The 24452-nt window shown below is 52.4% G+C and overlaps 1 protein-coding gene across 1 annotated transcript; it reads left to right on the forward strand.

Annotated features, from left to right (window-relative positions):
- Window positions 1-816: 816 nt before the first annotated feature.
- Window positions 817-24145, forward strand: tmem121ab (transmembrane protein 121Ab). Its single transcript, XM_029141734.3, has 2 exons — window positions 817-1230; window positions 21865-24145. The coding sequence occupies exon 2, from the start codon at window positions 22406-22408 to the stop codon at window positions 23348-23350; it is 945 nt and encodes a 314-aa protein (XP_028997567.1). The 5' UTR covers window positions 817-1230; window positions 21865-22405; the 3' UTR covers window positions 23351-24145.
- Window positions 24146-24452: the final 307 nt, after the last annotated feature.

A 24452-nucleotide genomic window follows, 5' to 3' on the forward strand; every position in this document is an offset into this window, starting at 1 on the left:
CTGTCCCTTGTTTTGTCATCATGCACCATGATGAGGGTAAAGTTTTAAAATGAGACAAGACAACAAGTCTGATCCTCAGCTGTTGATTTTGAGACTTTGACATTTTCAGTGTTAATCCTGTTTTAATTAAATGTAAACCTGCATTACAGTTTTGCCGTCTACTAAAACAGCCGCCATCGCTGCTATCTGCACGCTGCTGTGCTACTTGACTAGCACCCTTCACAAATTAATTATCACTCCGGTTGTTGTTTTCTTTAGAGGCTAATCCCCACGCCAGTGTTGTTGACTGTCATTTACTGGCAATAATCAGCGGAAAACTGTTGCTCTGCTAAAAACAAAACATGAAAACACACTACACGGCAGGCCAGGAGGTGCCTGAAACAGATGGCTGTCTACTTTACATAAGTAAATTGACCAATAATTCAGCTGAATTTAATTGAGTGTGGGTCTGTGAGAGGAAGAGGAAGAGAGAGCGTGTGCAAGAGAGATAGAGAAAAAGAGGGGGAAAGAAAGAGCAGGACATATGGCTCATATGCAGCTGGTGGAGTGGCACTGAATAAACCAAATTGAATGTTTCTTTATCACATCACTTCCAATAAGGCTAATGCTAAATGAATTCTTAACTATTGGTAGTCATTTGCTCATGTCTAATGCACACTATAGGACACTGGAGGATATTAGTTTCAGTCATGTCACTCCAACATATTTGAACTGAATAGTGACTGATGGAGCGTGGAGGAGGATTGGAAAGAAAGGGAGGGGGGGGGGGGGGGTTGAGAGCGGGGGAGAGAGGGAGAGAGAGAGAGAGAGAGAGAGAGGTGGTTGCGCCTATCCGGAGGAAGACGCAACTAGCAAAGAAGCCTCCGCGCTCACATTTACCAAAGCGCCTCCCGTTTTAGCCAGCAGGCTACACTTTCAAGCGTTTCCGCCACAAACGGCGTTTTTCTCAGACGCAGACGCTCCGTCTCATCCCGCCGCCCGCGTCGCGCCGGGCACTCGGCTGGGAATTGGATTTCCGTCGCACGCAACTTAACGCAGGCAGCGGCTGCGTGGACCGGCGTGTTCGGCGCCTCCTCGCAGCGGATTTACAAAGCCTCCGCGGAGCCCGCAATGAGGTCCAGCACCCCGGACAGCGCCTGAGCGCGTCAGCACCCCGGACAGCGCCTGAGCGCGTCAGCACCCTGGACAGCGCCTGAGCGCGTCAGCACCCTGGACAGCGCCTGACTGGAGGTAAGCCAGCACACTCGGGCAGCGGCTCGGGCTTCGCGTCGGCGGGTCACGCAGAAGCACGGAGACCGCCGTTCCACAGCGTGTCACCGCGAACTGTGGGGACCGCGGCTGCTTCGGTGGGCGACGGGTAGAGACAGACGCCCGTTGTTTCTAGTGGGAACGGATTGTCTCGTTCCCTGGATAAGTTTGAGCGTTGAACGTTTTTGCCAGTTCCGCCACTTTCTCGCGGTCCAGCGACTCTTACCGCCGCTTTTCGGCGCTAAACCAGTATTTTGGCGCGTGCATCTTAAAGAATTCGCGGCACACGAGGCTAAAGTGATGGCCGAAGGCGACCGTTTACTGTAATTTATGAGCGTCGTTGTCGTTTGTTTTATTTCGGATGTCTGTCGTCAGTTTTCATTTAACGTAGCGGTCCATTTTGAAGAGTCAGCGCGTGCCGACGCTGAAACAGCGGCTCGTGCCTGCGGTACTGCGCGGAAAGTCGGCCGCATCCATGGCCGAGGCTCCCAGCGCGCGCGCGCGCGCGCACGCGCACATCCCCGGCTCCACGCAGCCAGGAGTCACTAACGAAATATATCACCCCGACGACCCACGTGCGTGATTTACAGTGAGCGAGCGGCTTGCGGGTTCGGTTTCTTGCTTAAAGGCACTTCAGCGTCAAACATGGCCGATCTGTAAACGTCCACAGGGCCCTGAAGCAAGTGAGCCTGCAGTTTAATTGGCCGCGTTAGCAATGACACAGCGCTGAAGAAAACCCAAAGTTCTTGTAACAAAATACAACAATTGTCCTGGACCTTGTTATAAAAATGTGATAATCAACATAGGACAGCGCCGACGCTCTGCTTCAGCCCGGACGGCCACATTCCAGTGGTTGCTCGTTTTACACTGGTGTGGTCCCAGCTGCACATCAGCTGCTGCTGGGACCACACCAGTGTCACGCACACGTGAGCGCTCGGTCGGCGGCGTGGCCTCACAGCCTCCGTCGGCCTGTGTGGAGCCATTTTCTGCCCATTTTCCCACCAGCCTGTTCGTTTCCAAAGCGCGTTCGCCGGGTCGGCTTTGATGAGCGGTGCCCTCCGCGCTGTTTTAGCCCGAGGCACTGGAACGGGCTCTGATATCCACAGCGACACCACCTGACTGCGCAAACGCCAGCCTCGGCTCCTGGAGCCGTGATTTTAATGACGTTCATTAGGATTTTGATTACACCCAATGTGTGACATCGCACGGCTCCGCATTAAGCGAGTCTGATACGTGGGTTCAGGCCGAGCGACAAGGCTTCAGTGGGAGGATGCACTAAGTGTAAATCAAGGGAAGACACTGCTACAAGGCTCCACTTCAGTGTCCTTGAAAAAAAGAAAGCACATTTTCATCTGCCTCTGGATGCTACTGTGTAGAAACCGCTGCTCTATATCATGGGAGTGATGAACTAAATGCAAATACCTCTCCCGTGCTCAATTTATTATCCAATAAACACACCATGAATGTGAATGTGGACAGTGGTCCGGAGGGCGACTGCTGTAGGCGCTGACACGCAGGCCAGACGCTGGAGCCGGTGCATCCACGCTGCTCCTGTAGCATCGACACCAGCGGTTCGGGACGCGGCGGCTTGATGGACCCCACTTTACACAATACATTACACAAATTGCAGGCCGGCTTTTCACGAGTGCGCACACTACACGCCGTGCATCATGGCGCCGCGCGCCCATCGCTCCCCGTTTATGGCTCTCTTAAAATCCCGGCCTCCCGCTAGAAACGCAATTAAATTCAATATTGCTATAAATATGTGACGGCGCAGTCGGGGAGGCGCTCCTCACCCTCCTCACTCTGCAACACTCTTCTCAATCACCCCAGACCCCCCCACACACACACACACACACACACTACCACCACCACAAGGTCCATTTGAATGATCAACTGACGACCATCTGGGAGGCGATTGCTGTCACAAAGCATATTAGCTCACAATGAGGCGCTCCAATAAAAGCCCCTGCGTGTCCAGAATGCCCGGTGCGACTGCTCGCTCCTCTGTTTCCTGCAGCCCCCGTTGGCGCCGACAGAAAGTGGAAGAATGCGAGCGCTCCGCTGTGCTGTGCTTTGCTGCGCTAGGCTCTATTCTGGGCAGCGCCGCCGAGCGCCGTGCCTCCGCTCCGCTCTTTGTCGTCTGCTGACGGCGCGGCCGCCGGCCTCGTCGGCTCCCGGCCGCCGGCTGTGGAGGGCTGTATTCTCACTGACATAATGGCGTCCATCGCGATCAATGGCCAAATGGCACCAGGAATCGATAGCTGCGGCGCTGTAGGATAACGCGGGCCGCTCCTGCACGCGCTCGGCCCTGGAGGAGACATTCTCCTTAATTATGGATCAAAAATACCAACCTTGTTAACGAGCTGTGCATTATGGATTGCTGCGTGATCTATGCTAATGTGAGCGCAGCACTTGACTCTGCTCGCTCCCTAATCACCACACATGCAGAGCATGAGCGTCAGGCTTTGCACAGTTGTAGGAAACCTCATCGGTGTAATGCGTTCCTTGGCCTCTTCCTCTCCGCTTATCAATCACAAATAACATGTTCCTCTGCGGAGCCGTTCGGAGCAACTGAAGCCGTAGACTTTATTATATACTTGTTCAAAAACCTGCCACTCTTAGCAGATAGCAGCGCTGTGACTGACAGGCGTATCCCGTTACAGGAATGCAGGAAAAAACACATAAAACGCTCCTTGACGCACATCTGCAAAAACCACTGGGTCTGAGAAGCGAGCAGCGAAGGCATTTAGCGCGCTCCGTTAGCGGCTTGCTAACTTCCCCTGAGGGAGACGGAGAACTCACCGACTCCTTGAGTGTAAATCGAGACTAATCCAAGTAACAGACCTCTTAAGATGAAATTGTGATTTTATGTCCCAACAAGTTAGAGTCAGAGGCTTTTCTCCTGCAGCATATCCAGCTGTTTGAGGGGATTGTTTGAGACGTCCTCGTGATGATATGCACAACGAAAAGCAGCCACGGCTCTGGCCTTAATTCAGATCGGGCTGGTAGCAGCTCGTTATTCACGCAGAGAACGGGACATAAAGCCTGTCGTCCGTCCTTATTACTCTGATCACTGCCACTCTCAGCGGCACTTTGGCATTTTGACAACCCGCCCGGCTTCTCATAAAACAGTTTCCACAACCACGACGGGCATTTATGAATCCACGACTTCAAATGCGAGAGTGAGGCTGGAGGCGTAAACAAGCGGCCCAGTTACCGGATCAGAAACCCACATCTCTGACTCGGGCCAGCACCGGCCCAACGCGGCAGCCGGGCCCAGAGCGGCGGCGTAAACGGAGCGACAGCACGGGGGTGAAAGACGAGCGCCATCGCAGCCCACCAGGCGTGCAGGTATCAGGGATACAAAACAGATGGGAAATCAATCAGCTCAAGTGGAGTGGCCGGGACCAGGAGCCCCGTCTCCTGCAGATGCACGCCTGACTCCAGCAGCTCAGCGCTGCACTGTCCTGAAAACCAGGCAGTTCTCTCCATCCGACCCGGAACATCCTTCGAAATGGAGACCAGGACCCCAAGAACCGAGTCCATTAACCTGACTGTCACTATAAACGCTGCCTTTCTGCCCCTCTGGCCTGTTTCTTCAGCATCCTTTTCTGTGATTAATGTGAGTGTTAATAATAAAACAGCTGATTTAAATATATTAAATAAAAATGTGGCTATTTGATAAAGTCTCCATCAAACCTCAGTGTTCACATCCTAATCGAACATTAACCATAGAGGTCACAGCTCAAAAAGGCCACTGGCCCGTTTGTAAAATCGAATGTGCATCAGTTACGAAGCAACTCGCGTTGACGGAGGTTTCCTCGAATCTCCCGCATCTCCTCGCCTCGTGTTGCAGGACCGCTGTGTAAAAGCGAGCAGCACCTGGACGCTTCGCTTCTTTCGTTCACCCTCATGTCTAATTCACTGCCGTCGCCTGTAACAGCTTCGGTCAAACCTGAATCACGCGAGCGGGATGATAATGTGCTGCAGCTGGAGGCTTAGAGGATTTAAATACCTGCAAACATTAAGATGTCACATTATCCCGCTAAGACCGCTTCCTTTGTGATGACTGTGAGTCGGAATGTAAGCCAATTTCCATGCGCAGTTGTGTCGACGGCAGGAAGTGACAGAAGAGCGTGGTCGCGTCCAGCGTGTGCAGATTCAGGTTCAACGCCTGGACTCCAAGTGGAAGAAGCCCCGGCTGCTCTGCTCGTGGCCCACTTCCACGTCTAACAAGGGCGCACAGCGGGGCTCCTGCTCTGGTCTCCAACGCCGTTCGGTGGGAAATCACCCATATCAAACACTTTGCTCCAGTTTTGCGCGCGCTCACTTCTCATTTGCGAACTCCCGTGTCATTACTGTGCGTACGCGCATCGGTGTGGGTGATAAGTGCTCACCGAGTCGGGTTCCTGGCGCACGTGCTTCCAGGAGCGTTTGATTGCTGCGTGCCTGGTTGTGTTTGTAGCGAGGCGCTAACTGGGGAGTTAATTTCTAACCACTTTGTGCAGGAAATAACTCTTAATTCAGCATCGCTAAATCCGAGCCGCTTAATGCTAATGTCTCCGCTAGCAAATTATCGCGAGGGGCCACAGATCGGCCTGATGACTGTGAAAGCCATCTTCAGCCGCGTGACAATCAATATCTCCGATAATCCTATGGATCTTGATACGGTTTATTTAGAGTAAGCTGCAGGGGAACGTCACCAGCCCACGAAGGAAACACTTAATCCTTCTGTTTATCTGACGGTTTCAGATCCAAAGCTGGACGTGCGCGCGGCCTGCTACCGTACGTCCAACGCACCCTTTCGATCATGGTGCCGTAGTTAAACCAGCTGCTCACCCTGTGCTGCATGTGCTGCTGACTTGCTACTACTGCTACTGCCATTACATCAGCCGTCCTCCCTGAATCCATGTGTAGCGGGCTGTGAAGCTAAAATATGACAGAGAGGACGACGGCGTGCGCTTTGGTGCATTTTTTCATATCTTGCGCCGTGCTGGCAGACGGGGGGAGGATACTTTATGTTTCACAGTAATGGACTGTGTGACCGGCTGTTGTCTTAGCGTGTGAGTGACAGCTACAACAGGGTCTCGGCGACAAGGAAGCTGCCTGTAACATGTCACGCTGGATGGAGGCGAGACGAGCTGAGATCATCTTTAAAGCGGACCAGAGTCCAGACAGTAGCGTCGCTAGCAGCTATCTGTGACGCGTGCTCCGCGGTTTAAACCCAGCTGGCGCGAGTGCAGTAACAAGCATCACCAGCCGCGGCATATTGTGCTGACAGCATCCTGCTGTACTATTTATCTATCTGCTAATGGACACAAACAGCCGGGGTGAAGGTTACACTGTATCAGCTGAAGCTCAGTCCAAGATAAATGCACGGAGCAGATAATAAGAGGACGTCCTCTGAGCCTGCTTATCAGAGCCACTTGAAACACTTTCTGCACAAAATACTGTTTGCACAACCTTTTGTCAGCCGTTGTGCAGGTGTGGCTGTGTGTAATTACAGTCTGTGTGTTTGCCTGTAATTAAGTCAGGCCCACGGAGTCAGCGCCCACGCTCCTCGTGACGTAATTAACGAGCCGCGCACTCATAAGCACGCGTGCACAGTGGAGCGGCGCCGGACCCGGAGGAGACGCCCCCTGGCTGTTACCTGGGCCCACAGCGGAGGCAGGCAGTTAACCCGGCCGCGCGGGGTCGTCTGACCCCTCTGTAGCACATCACTGGCCGCGTGCCGCACGCCTCGGCCCAGCGAGCATCAGCATCGATACAGATCAGAGCTGACAGGGGGGAGAAGTCGGACTCCCCGGAGCCGAGCGGCAGCCGAGGCTGGTGGACTGATTAGTCGTCAGCGGCCGCTGGTAGTTAGGGGATAAATGCTGCTTCGCATGACTGTAGCTCTCAGAGACAGAAGCAGCTGCTGCTGTGTCACCTCCCGTGGGCAGTGGAGGAGGACCTCCACTGCCGCCCTCCTCCTTCCTCTCCCATCATACCTTTCATTCCTCCAGGCACCACATACTGTAATACAAAGGCATGCACACACCCAGCAGTGATGTACTGTCACATGTACTGGTTCATTTTCTGTGCGGGGGCTCGAATACAAAAGTCTAGTACTTCTTATCTATGCCCATTGTCTTCATGCTTCATGTGTGTGTGTGTGTGTGTGTGTGTGTGTGTGTGTGTGTGTGCTCGTGGGTTTGTCTCGTTTCCAGCGATGAGCTTTGTGTTCCGCCGGTTCGTCTCTCTGCACAGCACGGCACTAATAGCCTGGTTCTGCAAGCCGCTCGCGCCGCAATTAGCCGGAATCCACCAGAAAAACACTGATAAACAAAGATGAAAGGGTTCGCGCCTCGCCTGTCGCGAAGCACACGATCCAAGTGGAACGCCACTCTCATCCCAGGATCCCAGGCCCGGTTTGGGCAGGTGGAGGCCCGGCGCTGCCAAACAGGCACCGCTCTGCCCTTGAAAGTAATCAAACTGGAGCAGATGCGGTTTGTTCAGACGCTCATTAAAAGGCCGTTCTTGTGGGTGTTTGTTGTTGGAGCCGGAGCTGAAGCGGCGGCCGGCGCTTCATCCTGGTCCACACAGGGCTCTGGCAGCGCCGGCCCGGGGGCTGCTGCCCGCGGTTTCATGTCCGAGCCAGAGCCACGTGGTCCAACAGCCAGGCTCATCCATCCGGCGCCGGCGCCGGCCGCGGACCCGACGGGGCTCAAAGAGCGAAAACGGGCCTTTTGCTTCTTCTTGAAAATGTTTACGCTTAATGAAAGCCGACTCGACTGCTCCCTGAAGCTCGATGTCTTTGAACATTATTCTTGGCCTCAGCAGATCGATATCACCCGCGTTCCCTGTCCGTCGGTTCGCAACCTCTAAAACTTTGCAGTAATGAATCCTTTTTTACCCTTAATATCTCGGCTGATGAAAAAGCAGCAGCATCTGGTTCCCCGGGTTTCGTTGTCTCCTTCTGGACGCTGCCAGGACAATAATCTCTTGCGTCTCGTGCGGCTCTTGCCAATAAACGCGCGGGGGCGCGTTCCCGTTCACCACAGCTCCTCGCCCTCCTGCACGCGGGCCAGATATCGGACAGGCGGCCCAGTTGCATCAGCAGCAGACAGACGCTATTCTGCATCGCTGGAGCACCGGCTCCTCTTACAGACTGTTTACATCAGAGCCGATCAACAGGAGGCGAGACGGGGAATCGGAGGTTGACTGGTGCCGTGCTTCATTGGACCCAGTGAGTTTTACAAGGTCTCTGTCAATAGCGGTGACAAGCTACAACCGACATTTCTGCACTCCTGACTGCGCTGGGGGAACCGGTGTCTCAATGCCGATGCTCAATGGGCTGAGGATAACACTAACAGTTCCCTCTGGGCTCACACACGCGTTTACTGTGCGGGTTTGTACAGTTACAGAATTACAAAAGCAGTAAAGTGCAGGTAAGGGAATGAGACGATGCTAAAAAACCTTCAATTACCAAAACCTAGACATAAAAAGACACTATAAAATCTGAAAACTGCAGACATTGCACTTTCCGCAGAAGTCAGACAACAGCATAAGAATCTTTGATTATCAAATTCCTGCTTAAGTCTCAGCTTCTTATGTCAAAGAATTCTGCAAGGAGCAACTGAGAAGAGAGAAATTGACCGCCTGTGCCCGTGTTCTGATAATTAACTCCACTAAGAAGCTGCATTTAAACACCGCTTTAAATGGGGCACTCCGGTGCAGGTCACATTCGGGTAGGACTTGGCTCAACCTGCTCCGACTCCATCGGACCCGCTCGCCGCCTTAATCGCCTCATGTTTCATCAGAGCTTTCCGATGGGACAAATGATCGCTATACAACACAGGGAAACAAATTAACCGCCGTTGTCAAGATCGTAATGGTTCCAATTAGTCAAAACTTTGGGGAACGCGGTTTACGGAGAGCGACGGCCAACCTGCAAATCCCACCTCACGCGGAGACGTGATGCAGTGTAGTGATGCACGTCAACACTATCACTGAGCTTCATCCTCCTCATCCTCCTCATCCCGTGAAGCTACACTTCACATCCCGGAGTAATATATAGTTTTGGAATAAACATTTTCTCGCCTCCCTCGTCGATTCGCTTCTCTCCTTTTAAGTGGGGCCCATTTGTAAAGTCACTCACAGAAGCCAAGTCACCTGGATGGCAACACATGCAGAGCTTCAACTTCCTACTGCTGGCTTCCTCTCACCTGCTGTAAGAACTAGGACTTTTGATTTGAATGCGCCGCAGCCTCTGAGTGATTAGTTCCCAGATTAGGTTCTTTGGATGCTCTCCCTTTGGCACAGGCTCCTCTCTGCAGACAGACACAGGCAGCAACCAGTCAGTTACCTTCTGTAGAGCTTCCAACGGTCGTGGAGCCAACGCTGCAACGTCAAATCAAATAGACCCACCTAGTGACAGACGCTTCCTTATCTGTAGTGAAGCAGCCGGTCAAGGCAGATGACCCCGCGCCTGGTTCTCTCATGCACTGTATTCCCAGCTTAATACTGTACTGGTTATTATTAGCACACATCCTGGGCGTGCTAGCAGAACAGACAGAGTAATAGCTTCTGCTGTGACAGGCTCATTAGGCAAATGGCAGCAGAACAAATGCTCCGCTAAGAATCCGCCGCTCTCAGAGATCTCGGTTGCAGATGATCCACTCGGGCCGACCTATTGATCGGTGAGAAATGCATTGGTCCAGCACCGGACCCACGCGTGCTGGGCTGCTCTAACCTGCACCCAGCTGCTTCGCTGTAGCTCCATCGCATTTAGGTGGGCAGCGGAGGGCACACGAGGACCCCCGTCCCCTCCCGCCGCGTCTCAAAGGGTCTCAGAGGGTGAGGTGATGCTCTAAACGGCTCACCCGACCCGAGGCTTCAGCCAATGCCAAGCCCCTCCTGCCCCGCCTACCTCTGCCATGAGGCACACAGCAGACAGACAGTAAGCCGGGAGGCGATAAGATGGAGGTGGAGGCGTGTGTGAGACACGTTCAACTGAGTCTGTGCGTCTGCCGGAGACACGGCGTGTCAGACTCAGGCTCTTGAAGGTGGCGTCACCCGCTGAAGGTGCAGCTGCGTCTGAACGATAGAGGCTCGCTTCGCTCATCTCCTTTCCGCTCACGGCCGCGGTTAATTATTCACCGGGGTTGTGCTGCAGAGATGAACTGAGGGGCTCTGGGATAAAGGCACTGGAGGAGGAAGATGAAATTATAAAATCCTAATGATGGAACTCTGGCTGAATGGTAATTTCTTAAATTGATTTTGAAGAGGTGCCCAGACAGAACCAGTATGAAGAGACACCCAGATGGGGAGAAGAACCCTCCTCTCTCTCTCTCTCTCTCTCTCTCTCTCTCGCTCGCTCGCTCGCTCTGGACATGCTCCAGCCATCTCCACCTCCAGCTCAATCCTCCTTTATCCCACACTTAAGTTTCATTGCCACACGTCTGTCCTTTTGATTCAGCCCCGTCTACTTAACCTTAACTCTGAGCTGGTTCTGTTTCTGTTCACACACCACTCTTCACTATGATGTAATTACCTTAACTATTACCTCATTTTAGTCGTCAGTGAACTCTGTACAAAGACCTAAAACCTCAAATCGTGATTCTTTCATTTAATTGTGAATTATTCAGAGCGAAACTTTAATCTGAGGAAGATACGGTGAATAGAAACCATGATTCAGTTCTGATGCTCAGTAGATTGTAAAAATAACAATGTGCAGATATTCAGTGATATTTAAATTATACACCAAGATGAATGAGTGCCGATGACATAACAAACAGCTGTGTTGCTGTAAGAAAGGTTATTTTAATTTATTCAGATGAAATAAGAAATCGGTCCATCCTCAGATTGGCCTGTTTTTGAAAGTTCAGGTCTGAACAGTAACTCATCAAAGTGTTTGATGAGTTACTGGACTGGAAACTCTCTCCAGGCCACAGGGAACGATTGTTCTGGGCACCGACTCAAACGACTCGTCGTCCGAAACACAAGCGAACATTTGGATAAACTCACAAGGTGACGTGACGTAACGCCTGCTCCTGTGGATGCTCCTCCACTCGCTGCATCCCATAACCACGAATCAACCGTTCAAGTCTTTTTCATTATAGCTACAAAGGAGTGAAGCTTCGAATTCAACCAGCATTAGGCTTCTGTGCGTTTCACCTCCGTGCAGCCGCAGTCGGACTCTAACAGCCATTAATTTCATTTGGAACCTCTTCTTAATGGGTTTCAGTGTGTGCGGATCTGTGAGCTGGGCTGGATGTGACAGCCAAGGATGCTAACATCATTAGCGAGGCCAGTGCATGTGCATGTGTTCATACAGATGATCCCTCCGCATGCTGACTTCAACGCGACGTTAGCCTCCAGGCACGGGAAGCGTCCGATGGCGGCAGCCAATCAGCAGCAGCCAGTAAAATATGTGTGTGTGTGGGGGGGGGGGTATGCTACTAAATGCATTTCACTCAATAGGTACCATTGAGCAGAGCACTTAACCTCCAGCTGCCCCAGTTGAGTAGCTCAGCTGAGCTCGTGTGTGGATCCACGGATGCTGAGCTGATCACAATTCAGGACATCTTTACATCCTTTTACCAGTTTACAGCATTGAGTGTGTTCATTCTTCTTCGTTCCCATCGTCCGTCACCATCGTGGCCCGGCCACAGAGGAGCCCGAACGCCTCGCTGATTGACGACGATAAGGCCTCTAATTAGACGCAGTGACTGGGGGCTCTGGAGGGGGCTCAGCTTCCTGGCAGGCGGAGACAGAGACGGATCCATGGGGCCCGACCCGTCAACAATTAGACACATCTGCTATCAGCGATCGGCTCGCTGTGCCTGGAACCGGGAGCTGCTCGGCGGCGCGGCGCCCGTCAAAGTCATTCATTGTCCCGGTTTCTTCCCTCGTTACGAGCTGATGCCGCGACGCCGCCCCATGGATTGGGGAGATGCTGATAGTGACACACACACACACACACACACACACACAGAAGCAGAAACACACAGAAGCAGAAACACACACCACACGAGACAGGACGATGAATATTCATACAGAATGTGAAGAGAGAGCAGTGTTTGCAGTGAACACGCGAGCGGTTAAATCCGCTGCTCCTTGTAAACAGTGCATGTGTAAATCCAGACATCACCCGAGGATGAGTTTAAGTGCGACGGACAAACGGGGGCCGCAAACAGCGACGCGTGCGTGCACGCGTACGTGCACACGTACACACCCCGGCACGCCATTAGCGTGACTCACCGGCTCCCACCGCAGGCTGTAAACTTCCTGTGTGACAGTGGGGTTTTACAGCCCGGGCGAAATGTCACATCACCACAGCGCCGAGCTTTATGACTCTAATCTGGGCCCGTGACACAGACGCAGCACCCACAAGCATGTTCAAATGGAATAATAGTGCATTATGACACACGCGGGCATAGATCACGGGCCTTCCTGCAGCTGCCGCGCGTTGTCGCGTGCAGATGATTTACGAGCCGATACGTCTACAACCCAATTGCAGATATGAGGGAGCCGTCGTTTGAATAATCTACACGTGGGGAGCAGGAGGCTAAGGGATATTTAAGGTGATGAATAAGCCGGAGTGGAACTCGCGCTATCTGCTAGAGTCTTAAATCTGGAGCCTTAGTCGCAGCTAAGGAGGGGCCGCGGTCGTCCGAGGGGAGAGAGAGAGAGAGGGAGAGAGAGAGAGAGAGAGAGAGAGAGAGAGAGAGAGAGAGAGAGAGAGAGAGAGAGAATAAAAGGGCAGACAGCTGAACTGGAAAAAATATTTCAGGAGCGAGACACGAGGGGCCAGTTACACATAGTCTCCAACTAAAGAGATTTCTCTACAGAGACGCCTGCTGAAAAGGCAAATTAGTGGAGGAGCAGGCATAATCCATGTCTGTGTAACTGACCACGAGTGTTTTCTCTCCAGGGGCGCGGGTCTTCATTACAGCCCCACTCTCCAATATCACACCCCAGCCTCTGCCGGGAGACCGGTCGCCTCAGCAACAAAGGACTTTGGCTTTAACATGCTCTGTTAAATAAGCCACGCTAGGCGGCGCCTCCACAGCATCTCCTCTGAGCCCTTTAAGCCATTAGGAAACGGCGGCGGCGCAGCGTGCAGGGCCCCGTCCTGCTTCCCAGCGCTTGTTCAGCCCGTTCCTGCTACGTAAACACGAGCAGCGGGAGCTCGGGCCTCGAGAAGTGACCTTGAGCGAGGTGTGTGCTGCAGAACTGGGATCTGGAGGAGACTGGTAGCTGTGTGTGTGTGTGAGGGGGGGGGGGGTCAAACAGGGGCTGTGAAATGAGGAAGAAACCAGGACGACGTGAGGGGAGAGAGAGAGAGAGAGAGAGAGAGAGAGAGCAGCGTGGGAAGGAGGAGAGAGAGAGTTCACTCAAGGAGAGAAATGGGAGAATTGGAGCGTCTCCCCCTCGTGGATACTCTGCGAGCAGAACACAGAGGACGCCTCCTTTGTCACCCATCTGTTACTCCTCCTCCTCCTCGCCGCCGCCGCCACCTCCTCGGCTGCCGGGGAGCGACTCGCCCTGGCGCCGGCGCTGTGTCCGGCCAGGGGCCGGAGCGCTGGGGGACAGAGCTGCTCAGACTTGTTTTCAGCCGTTTCAGCAGGTTTCTTTTTCGGCTCCTGCTCCTTCTGTCACAACGCATCTTGTGTTTCCATCTTTCTGTGTTGAGATAATTTAAAGCGTTGCTTGCGACGGAGGCACTGGGGACTCGTAGAGTGTGTGACTGTGAGGCAGAGTGAAGGCCGACTATTTATGAATGGCCTTTAACGGAAAGGGGAGCGATGCTGGATCTGCAGGATTTTCCCTGCTCTCTCTTCCTCTCTCTCTCTCTCTCTCTCTCTCTCTCTCTCTCTCTCTCTTGCTCGGCTTCAGCGCCCCACTGTACGTGACATTCAGCCTCAGTTTGAAAATCAGCAGATGGGTAATTTTGTTTGTATGGTTAGTGAGTGTGTGTGTGAGTGTGTGTGTGTGTGTGTGTGTGTGTGTGTGTGTGTGTGTGTGTGTGTGTGTGTGTGTGTGTGTGTGTGTGTGTGTGTGTGTGTGTGTGTGTGTGTGTGTGCATGCGTGGACCATGGGGGTGGGTGAGGGAGCGCTAAGGAGCGGGGAATAATTTATGACTGCTGTACCCTATAATTAGCCAAAACCAAATTGCGTGTCAATGTAGGAGGCCGTTAAAGAGGCTCAGCTTCTGTCAGAGGACGTTACAAAGCTGGGGAGAAACCCAACAGTAGCAGGCGACAGGCGACTTCTACCCACTCGCTCCCTGAGTCGCCCGCAGCCTGAATGAATTTGGACGCATTTCGGCGAGACCAAACCGCCAATAACTTTTTGATGAATTGCTAATTCTCAATTACTTCTTAGCTTTTAATCTGTTAATAAACGCTGCACAGCCCAGAGGCAGAGGCTCGTTGGGAAAGCAAATTGCTGTTTTCGTCCTCTTTTTCGTCCTCTTCTTCTTCTTCTTCTTCTTCTTCTTCTCCTTCTTCTTCTACACACTCTGTTGCCTGCAAAGGTGCGGGCTGGCCTCAGGTGTGTGTGTGTGTGTGTGTGTGTGTGTGTGTGTGTGTGTGGAGGCTGCTCTAATTTAAAAAGGCCGACAGCGCTTGGCTGATTGATCAGATTGACTTCTCTGCTCCAAACAACTCCCCGAGCTTCATTCCACACCTTAAATATGGACAGGACCATATTCTGCCATCACTGTTTCAATCAGTTCGACATCGCGACGCTCACAATGTGACTTAAGCAGGATTAGATGGGACAAAACTAACATTCTGATGGCTCTCATTGGATAAACCACAAGCGGCACAAATCCAAGCAGCTTAGTGCCGATGTGAGGAGGAAGATGGTGGATTCATGAGTGGAGCCTTTTCTGAGCGGCGGCACATTCCAAGAACATCGGTTCATCAACAGACGCCCGTGATGAAAGGAAACACCCGCCGCCGTGGCACAGATCGGCTCGGCGCGTCCGCATTCAGAACCGAGCTGCTCCTTATTCACATCAGCGTTGAGTCTGCAGCAGCGGCGGCGCTTCACGCGTCACAGCCTTCACACGCCGACGTGATTATCCGCCCTTATACGAGGAATAACTTTGAGGAGGTTTGTTTGGCAGACGTGTGGGAGGTTGGCAGTCTGGTCCTTAACAGCCGGAAAGTAATGGGAGTCAGACGTGGATGCATTTCAGATTTAAGTCGCATTTTGTGGCGGAGGAGGAAGCGAGGCTTCAGTGTTAAACACTGCAGTGGTGATTTCAGGCCCCGGACGCGTCGCCTCCTTTCAAATCCTGCCGTCGCTACACTTTTAAGTTCTCGTCCCTAATAATCAGTTTGGGACATTTATTCTCCCCGCTGTTGGCTTTAAGTGAGCGCAGTGGCCACCCAGCGCAGATCATTACTCTGAAACACCGGCCTCCTCGTCGCATTAGCCTCCTGCAGCAGCAACGCCAGGAAACGCACTGTCGCAAATTGCATTTTACATTACGCGGCTCCGCCACAACTCGGGGGTCACCTCAGTGCATCCCGAGCTGTAGGTTATGATAATCGCCTGTAACCAGATGCCACTTTTAGAAAATGGCTGCCATTAGTCCGCGAGCCAAACAAGTTCCTCTTTCCCGCCTGTTTCCGGGCAACCGCGCGTTTGAGCCCATGGCTCGGTCCGATTGCACCACGGTTGCCTGTGCGCGGTACCGCGGCAACGCTCCTTCGCTGCTCGGCCTGCCTGCCGCCCAATGGGCTCCATGGGAGGGTTGTTGAACTCCGTGAGCTGACGGAGTAGGAGGCATTTCGCGGGTGGAGGGGCCGCGCTGTAAACGCGCCGGCCTGCGTTCGGCGCCCGGGCTTTGTTTGCGGTTGGAGCATGTGAAACAACGGCTTCTCCGTATGCGCTGATGATCAGAACAGACCCGGCTGCAGCTGCCTGCTGAGAGTGTCTGTCCCCCAGTTTCCTTTGTTGGGAGGGAATATGTAGCCTTGAGAAGTTTTTATGATGTGGCGCTACAGAGAATAAATGAAGCCCAACTGAGCCTGTGGCTTCAGGTTATTTAGAGTCACTTAGCCTCCACGTGTGGAGAAAAGGTGGGGGAGGGTTCTAACTGTACAGTTCCTTCTAATGGTGTTGCTTTCTGCTTCTTGGATTAAGCTAACGCACACACAAATGGAGGCCGCCGCACGTGAAGCATGGATTCCGTGCACGGAATCGTTAGCGAGTCATTTTTTCCCCCCAGGAAATCGCCCCGCGTTCGCGCAATTTCACACAATACGCGCGGCGGCCGAACAACCGGCGTCGCACAAATACAACGCGCGGCCGAATTATCCCATCAACATCAATTTCCCGCCGGTCGTCTCCGCGGTGACGCCGGCGGGCCCCGCCCACGCGGCGCCCTAATGAGGCCCGAAGGGGGAGAATAGTGTGGCGGCGACGACAATCAGCAGTCAAACTGCAGTCGCACAATTATGTCGTCTGCGGCGAAGTAAGTATGAGTTCCATGAGCTCGTGCTCAGCATTTTCACCTCAGCAGACGGATGCCGTCTCATCCTGGGTGAAATATTCTCCCCATTTCATTATCATACAAAGCAGGCGTCGCCTTCAGCAAACAGCCGGCCCGCCGAGGCGCGCTCAACGTTTCGCAGCGTTTTGTAACAGAGCGCGCATGAAGGGAATCTGACAACGGCGCCTGTTCGCTGCCAAAACGCCTCCACTTAAGGTAAATGATCTTGCGTTCCCTTTTTAAAAAGCCATCACCCTTGAATCCGAGAACGTTTCTCACGTAATGAATAGATTTTCTTTACTTCCGTCATGGAAAATTACTCTTTATACTCAGCTTCTGCCTCTCTCTTCCACGTTCTCGTCATAAATCCCTCACTGGTGATATTCAAATCTGTTTCTTCTGCAAAGCGATCCATTTTCACTCCCAGTTCATTAGCAGCACTTCAAACCCTCACTGTGTCGTATCTCTTTTGCCTTTTATTCAATCACGAGGACAGCGGCGCAGCTCCTCTCTCTCCCCCCTCATCCTCAGCTCCCTCGCCCAATCCGCCGTGATGCTCGTGCCCCTGATGGCGACTGGTCCTGTCCCGCTGACGAACAGCTGACACAGGAATCGGGTCGACTCCATCGCTCGCATCCTCTCCCGCCGCTACTTCCAAAGACACGAATGAGTCATGAATACGAGCGGCGAGGTTTTGATGTCTTTGGGAAGTTATTTCACCCTCAAGTGGGATGAGAGAGCCACAAAAGGGGAGCGTGACGAGAACGAGGTGTGGACGACGCCCTCCCTGAGGGCGAGCAGATTGGAAACGGCGGCGGCAGGAAGTGCACGGCATCGCAGAGAAGGAGCATTGACTCAAAGATTAAACCGAGCTCGCTGTAAAACCAGTGGTCAAAACCTGGCTGATCACACACCCTCATCATCATAGGAGGAACCACCGTGAGCGGTGTATCAGTGCCGTTACCATGGTATCGAGGGCTGATGGTAATCACTGCGAGACTTTGGGATCGTTTGTGGAGCTCATATTAAAAAAAAAAGGAGAACCACTTGAAGGGACAAAACAATTAGTACAGTAGTTACAGGACGTGCTCCGAGGCGTGTTTTAAAGGATTAGGAAGAAACTAAACTGAATTATTCACACAGTTCTAACGGTTTTTATTTGGGTTTAAGTCCTAAAACTAATAACGAGGGACCAAGCAGCTGGAATCTACTTCCCTCTGGTCATTTGGACTGTCTTTACTCATAGTTTCAGGGGTTTTCAGCATCTTTGTGTTGACAGTGATGCTTCAGAGCGCCCGACTTTACTGCTGGTCTCAGGAGGTGGTGGCGACCAAAGCCGAGCAAAAAGGGGGGTTTGAGACCACAAATACGACGAAGACGCAGAGGAAGCGTCAGGACCTCTGTGGTCTTGACCTGAAACACTGGCACATGATGCGATGATTGTTCATATTTACAGGTATCTGATAGTCTAGTGAGTAAAAGCTCAGAGAACGTCAGTGTACCTCATTGACATTTCATTTATCCGGCCTTACATTAAAGCCTTGCTCAGCCGTCTGCCAGAAATAGCTTCTCATTCATCAAATCTGTTGGTTGTTTTTTTAAAAGACTTTTGCAAATTGAACTCCTGTGAAAACACAATTTTTCCTCAAGCTAAAACCAAGTGTGTGGGTAAATGTCAGCAGCTTGAGTGACAGCTCATAAGGGTGTGGGGAAGGGAATAGAAACAAACAGTGGACAGTGGATGATATGCACGAACTTAGAAGAAGTACAGTTTTTTTTAAGGCTTGAGTGAATTATTGCCCAAGTTCGATGGAATAAATAAGTAAAGGTCTGAGTGGAAGCAGCAGCACCCAGGACTCGCTTACTCAGAGGCGCACACGTAAGAAAGCATCGGTGCAAGATTGCATTAAGTTACAAAAGCTCATACAGTGGTAGCAGGGGTTCTGCAGAGAGAACTCCACATATTGACGTTCCACCTTTGAAATAAGGCTCAAAGAACGAGAAATAAGATTCCACAGAGTCCAGTCACGTGTATGTCACGTCCCTGTGTGACTAACAGCTGGGTGGGATGTCGGGGGCTAAAGATGACTCAGTGCCACGGCGCCTTTGATCCTCTCCCCCTGCTTTGTGAATAGAGAATATGCTGTGATTGACACATTACGGCCGTTTTTAGAGCTGGCACAGTCACGCTGAATCAGCCACATCCCACTGTAGTAGCCACAGATACTGCATGTAAGCAATCTCAGCTGAATCTGCCATGATAAGGAAATATACATTAGAGAATGGACCCAGAAAACAAAGCAGATGTGTTTAAATGCAGCTGGGTCGGTCCCAGCAGGCGATTTTGTGGGGATTTGGGGACCTGCAGCCGCTGCTCCAATCAGAACAGGGTGCGTTTCCATCAGACCTCATCAGACTAGCAGCACGGTGAAGCTCCATACAGGAAGACGTGTGCACGTTTGCTCACTCCTGCACCAGGTGGATTCAAAGCAATCTGCCGCCTCCCTCCCAAAACTACCCAAGCGCTGACTGTAACACAAAGGAAGGCACAGAACACCTGGTGAGATGATGGAGATGGCTGGCAGCCAGCGCAGCATATGGGTCTCGTTCCGGCCCTAATGAAGACAACCTGACATAAAATCGGACAAAACGGATCGCTCCGGAGAGCCGCGCCGTCCCACTCAAATATTGCCGACGCTGATGTAAACATTCGATCATCCTCGCAGCGCCGAGGCGGGAGGAGGCCTGCGGAAAGAAACATATAATGTAATGCATTCAATGCATAACAATTGGGCGACCCAAAAGCATAAACATGCCGGGTTCTTTGAAGCCCACAGGTACCGGCGTGGCTTCCGCGGCTGCAGGATGAATTGATGCCGCCGCTGTGAACAAGCGGTGGCTCGCAGCCGTCGCGAGGCGTCTGCAGTGTCACAACACCCGGCACCGGAACCAGCCTTGTTTTTGTTTTGCTGCGACTTGAAAGAGCGGAAGCGATGTCAGAAAAGACAGACACGGGTCGGACGCAGGGTATTGTAATTAAGTTAAAACGGAGCTTGAAAGGGGAGCATTTTTAAAAGCAGCACCTGCGAAAGACCGACACGCTCGACCGCTTGTTCTGTGGCCCAAACGGACCTCCGCTTGTTTCACACGGAGAACTGTTTGTCCCGGTTCTGATCCACGTGGGAGCCTGTGACCCGTCAGCGAGGCTAAGCGCTAGCGCCGCGGCCTGACAGGGAGGCGCCGACCGTTTGGGGAGATCGCGGCTCAGGCCTCAGACAATAACAGCCTCCCTCTGCGGAGAAATGCAGCTCTGCCAGTTCACAGCCCTCCGTGCGGCCTATTTATAGCCCCACCATAATTAATACGCCGTAACTGAGGCGTACATTACACGGAGCGCTGAAACATTTACAGCAGGCGGTACACAGGGGTCCCAGGCTCTAACAGGGCGAAGACACTCATTCAGAGCTGCTACGTCTACCACCGGTCGAGGCCGATGGCCGCTCATCCTGAACCTGGCTCCTCATTTCACATCCAGACCCGTTTTTATAACAGCATATGACAGAAAAGGATGAAAAACCATCCATTACTGTAATAGTCCCAGCTTCCTGCACCTCACAGAGCGCCCACGCAGCCCCGAATCATGGAGTCATCATTTCTGGGAGGTCAAACCATCCAATTTAACACTCGTCATATTATCACGCCGTCAGTAATCCGCTCATTAGGGAAACAATGTCGGCCCCTTTTTTGGTAATTAATGCCGTTTTAAATGATGTACTGTATATGTGGGAGCAGTCGTCCTTATAGCATGTTAATGATCTACAGCATTTCGCTAATCAGTCAATTAATCACCATCTTATGAATTTAATCTCTTACTTAGGCACTGTTCTACGTAATGGGTTTTAAACATTCTAATCCGTGCCTGGATTACAAACCAGCACCGTTCGGCGCCGTCCTCTTCTCAGCCGCGCTCCCGTTGACAGCCCTTGATCTCGTCTGCTATTTGATGCAACGCTTTACCACGGAGCGCGAATTAGAATTCCCGACGCGCCGTTTGTTTCGGCGTAACCTTTATGAGCGAGCGGCACATCGTTTTCAAGGATGACTTCTGTTTGGAGGAAAAGCACGTTTAATTGTTTTAAGGGCTCAATCGGGTACGGAGCTGGAGTGATTTCACAAAGCAGGGCCGAAGACAAAGCCCTGGTTATTTGGCTTGTGTTAGCAGCCACCAATGGCCCAAGAGGCTCCAAATTAGTGGATAACAGGCTAAATTATTCAGTTTAGCCCAAGGTTTATTCCACCGATCTGAGACACAACCAACAAAACCGAGCGACAGGCGACGTCCCGCTTTCGCTGAAGCTTAACAAACCTGAAGCGAAGCCGAGGTTTCTGCTCCGTCAGCGCCTTTTCCTATTTACCCAAACTTGTTTAGTCTCTGCATGTTAATATTTAGGCACGCCGTGCTGTTTACTGATGAAGCCAGTGCTCAAGGTGAGGTCCCGCTGGTAAGCGACGCGCTCGGCTTCTTTCTGCTGTTTCTAGTCACTACCTGGACTGTCGGCTATAAATAAAGCTTGAACTTAAGGTGAAACGACACAGAAGGATAAAATCCATCACTGACACAACGCAATATAGTCACTGTGCAGCATTTGACACATGAAGATCTTGACTGTTCCCCATGCACCGTGATGGAAACCTCACCAAACCGACTCGTACATGTGCAGACAGAGCCCATCACCGCTCAGTTCAACTTAGACTTAGACCTTCACTATTAGGGACAGTAAAGCAGTTAGTTACTGTGCAGAATTTCAAAACTGCTTCCTACAATCCACTGTTAACTCAAGTTGTAGAATTACCGACCCCAAATATAATAACTTCACAATTGGGGCATATTAAGCCGTGCACCCAGACAATAGCGAGGTAATGGCGTCCTAGTGTAAAACCTTCATTATTTCATGTCCCATCAATAGGAACACAGGCTACGTTTGAGCCAAGCTGACACATTACTTGGCTCCTCATACGTGCAAGCCGTTGGCAATGAAAGCTGTGTTATATGGCCCAGGAGTGCTGACAGGTTTCTTCCCCCCCCCCCTTCTCTTTCGTTTTCTCTCGTCTTTTCCCAGGTTGTGGAGCAGGAGGAGGGGGAGGATGGATCTCCGGCCCCGCGTTGGAGCCCCCCCCCCGAGGAGCTGGCGTCGGACGCAAGGCCTCGTGGGCCGCTGACCTGCTGTCCCGGTGATTGATGGCGGCTGGGGGCCTCCGGCCGCCGCAGACTCCTCTCCTCTCTGTTGCAGGACCGCAAGGAGCATCCGAGGAGGAATCCCTCACGCGGGCGAGCTGCGACCTGGCGTCCCGAAATAAACACCTCCATAAACACTCCCGCACGGCCGCCGTCCGACCGCACGTCTGTTAACGCGGGGGGGGCGCGCCCATCGCCATCCGTCATGGTGCGGAGCTGCCGCTGCAGCCGCTGCTCGGGGGTGGAGCTGAATCCAGGGAAGCGCCGAGTGACGAGGCGGTGCTCCCGTTTCCACGTGGCCTGAGCGCGACCGGCAGCCAGCACCTCCACGCCGACCCAACGGGCCGCGACTGACGGCGCCCGGCGCTGCTTCCAAACCCGACTGACGCTGTGCACCACTAGCTCGTACTGGACTCTACCACACCATGGTGTTGCCGCCCCCCGACAAACGCCACGTGTGCCTGACCACCATCGTCATCATGACCAGCATGGCCTTCATGGACGCCTACCTGGTGGAGCAGAACCAGGGTCCGAGGAAGATCGGGGTGTGTATCATCGTGCTGGTGGGGGACGTGTGCTTCCTCATCGTGCTGCGCTACGTGGCCGTGTGGGTCGGCGCCGAGGTGCGCACGGCCCGCCGCGGCTACGCCATGATCCTCTGGTTCCTCTACATCTTCGTGCTGGAGATCAAGCTCTACTTCGTCTTCCAGAATTGCAAAGCCGACAGGAAGAGTCTGGAGACGGTTGCGCGGAAGGCGTTGACCTTACTGCTGTCCGTGTGCGTGCCGGGCCTGTACTTGGTCCTAGTGGCTCTGGATAGCATGGAATACGTGAGGACTTTCCGGAAGAAGGAGGACATGAGGAGTCGTCTGTTCTGGGTGGCGCTGGACCTACTGGACCTGCTGGACATCCAGGCGAACCTGTGGGAGCCGCAGCGAACGGGCCTCCCCATCTGGGCCGAGGGCCTGATGTTCTTCTACTGCTACATCCTGCTGCTCATCCTGCCCTGCGTGTCGCTCAGCGAGATCAGCATGCAGGGCGAGCACATGTCGCCCCAGAAGATGATGCTGTACCCGGTGCTGAGCCTGGTCACCATCAACGTGGTCACCGTCCTCATCCGCGGCGTCAACATGGTGCTGTTCCAGGACAGCCGCGTCTCCACCATCTTCGTGGGCAAGAACGTGGTGGCCATCGCCACCAAGGCGTCCACGTTCCTGGAGTACCGCAGGCAGGTGAAGGAGTTCCCGCACCCGCAGAACGCCATGGCCCTGGAGCTGCAGCAGAACTCGGTGGGCCACGCGCAGCCACTGCCCAACGCCACCACTCTACCGCACGAGCCCTCGCCGGCGCAGGACGTCATCGACACATGATGACGGGCGCCGCCATCGGCCGCCGGGCGCGGGGACGATAGAGACATCAGCTGCATGACAGGATGACGGTCTGCTCTTGTCAAGCCCACACAAACTACTGTGAAACCATAAAAGAGATTTTCAGCATCGCCTGCCTGTCAGAACAGACTGTAGAGCTGCAATCGACTCGACTAGCGTCAACCTGAAGTCCAAACTTTGTATTGTGCTATTGTGTTTTTAATTATGTCAAACGTTTTAAAGGTTCAATCTTTACTAAGAGACAATCTCCACAGTGACATTATGTCGTGTAGAACGGACAGCTGGTCCTCCCTCGCCGAGCGTCTTGTGTTTTTAAAAGGTCACTTTTTCGACGGTGCATCTGTGGCATTTCTTTTGAATTCCAGCACAAAAGGACGCGGCGCTCAGCGTGAAGCGCTGATGGAGAGGGGAGCGAGAGGGAGGCGAGGGTCGTGCTGTGGGAGGAGGGAGACGCGAGCGGTCGCCGTGCGCGGAATTGCAAATGAGACGAAAACATTTCATGATGTCAGAAAAAAAACAAAATAAACTAAACGCGATGGGGAGAAGATGCTTTTCGTTTCCTGTACTGCACATTCCTCTAAAACTTAATCTTAAGCCTTGAAATCCAAGAGTCCGGAGAACGCCTCAATGAATAAATGATAAAAAAAACGTTATTATAATCACATACAGACAGAAAATGCATTTTCTGATATTATTCAGTTTAATATTATTATTATTATGTACATTCTTTACTTCTTGGAGGCCAATGACGTTTTAATAAAAGCATAAATAAAAGAATATCATCAAAGCCATTATTATTGAGACTTAACTCCGTTTTTCTTTTCAGCTACATTTCTTTTAAGTGGTTGAAAGTGCGACATGACTGCAAAGTCATCTCTTATGTTTTGATGGAAGAATCCCCACACGGCATAAATATTTAGGTTGAGCATCCGCCTCCTCCCCCTCGGGCTGCGGCAGCAGCAAGCTGCGGATTTATCTTCAAAATGTGATCAAATGTACGAAGCTTCTGTCAAATGGCTCCTGTGTTGTGCTCCCAGCTGTCATTATCGCCACCCACCTGCTTTTTTTTTTTTTTTTTTTTTTT

The sequence above is a fragment of the Betta splendens genome, chromosome 24 (assembly GCF_900634795.4).
Source record: "Betta splendens chromosome 24, fBetSpl5.4, whole genome shotgun sequence".
NCBI lineage: Eukaryota > Metazoa > Chordata > Actinopteri > Anabantiformes > Osphronemidae > Betta > Betta splendens.

Coding starts and splice junctions, on each gene's coding strand:
- tmem121ab (XM_029141734.3), top strand. CDS start 22,406: ATGGTGTTGCCGCCCCCCGACAAACGCCACGTGTGCCTGACCACCATC.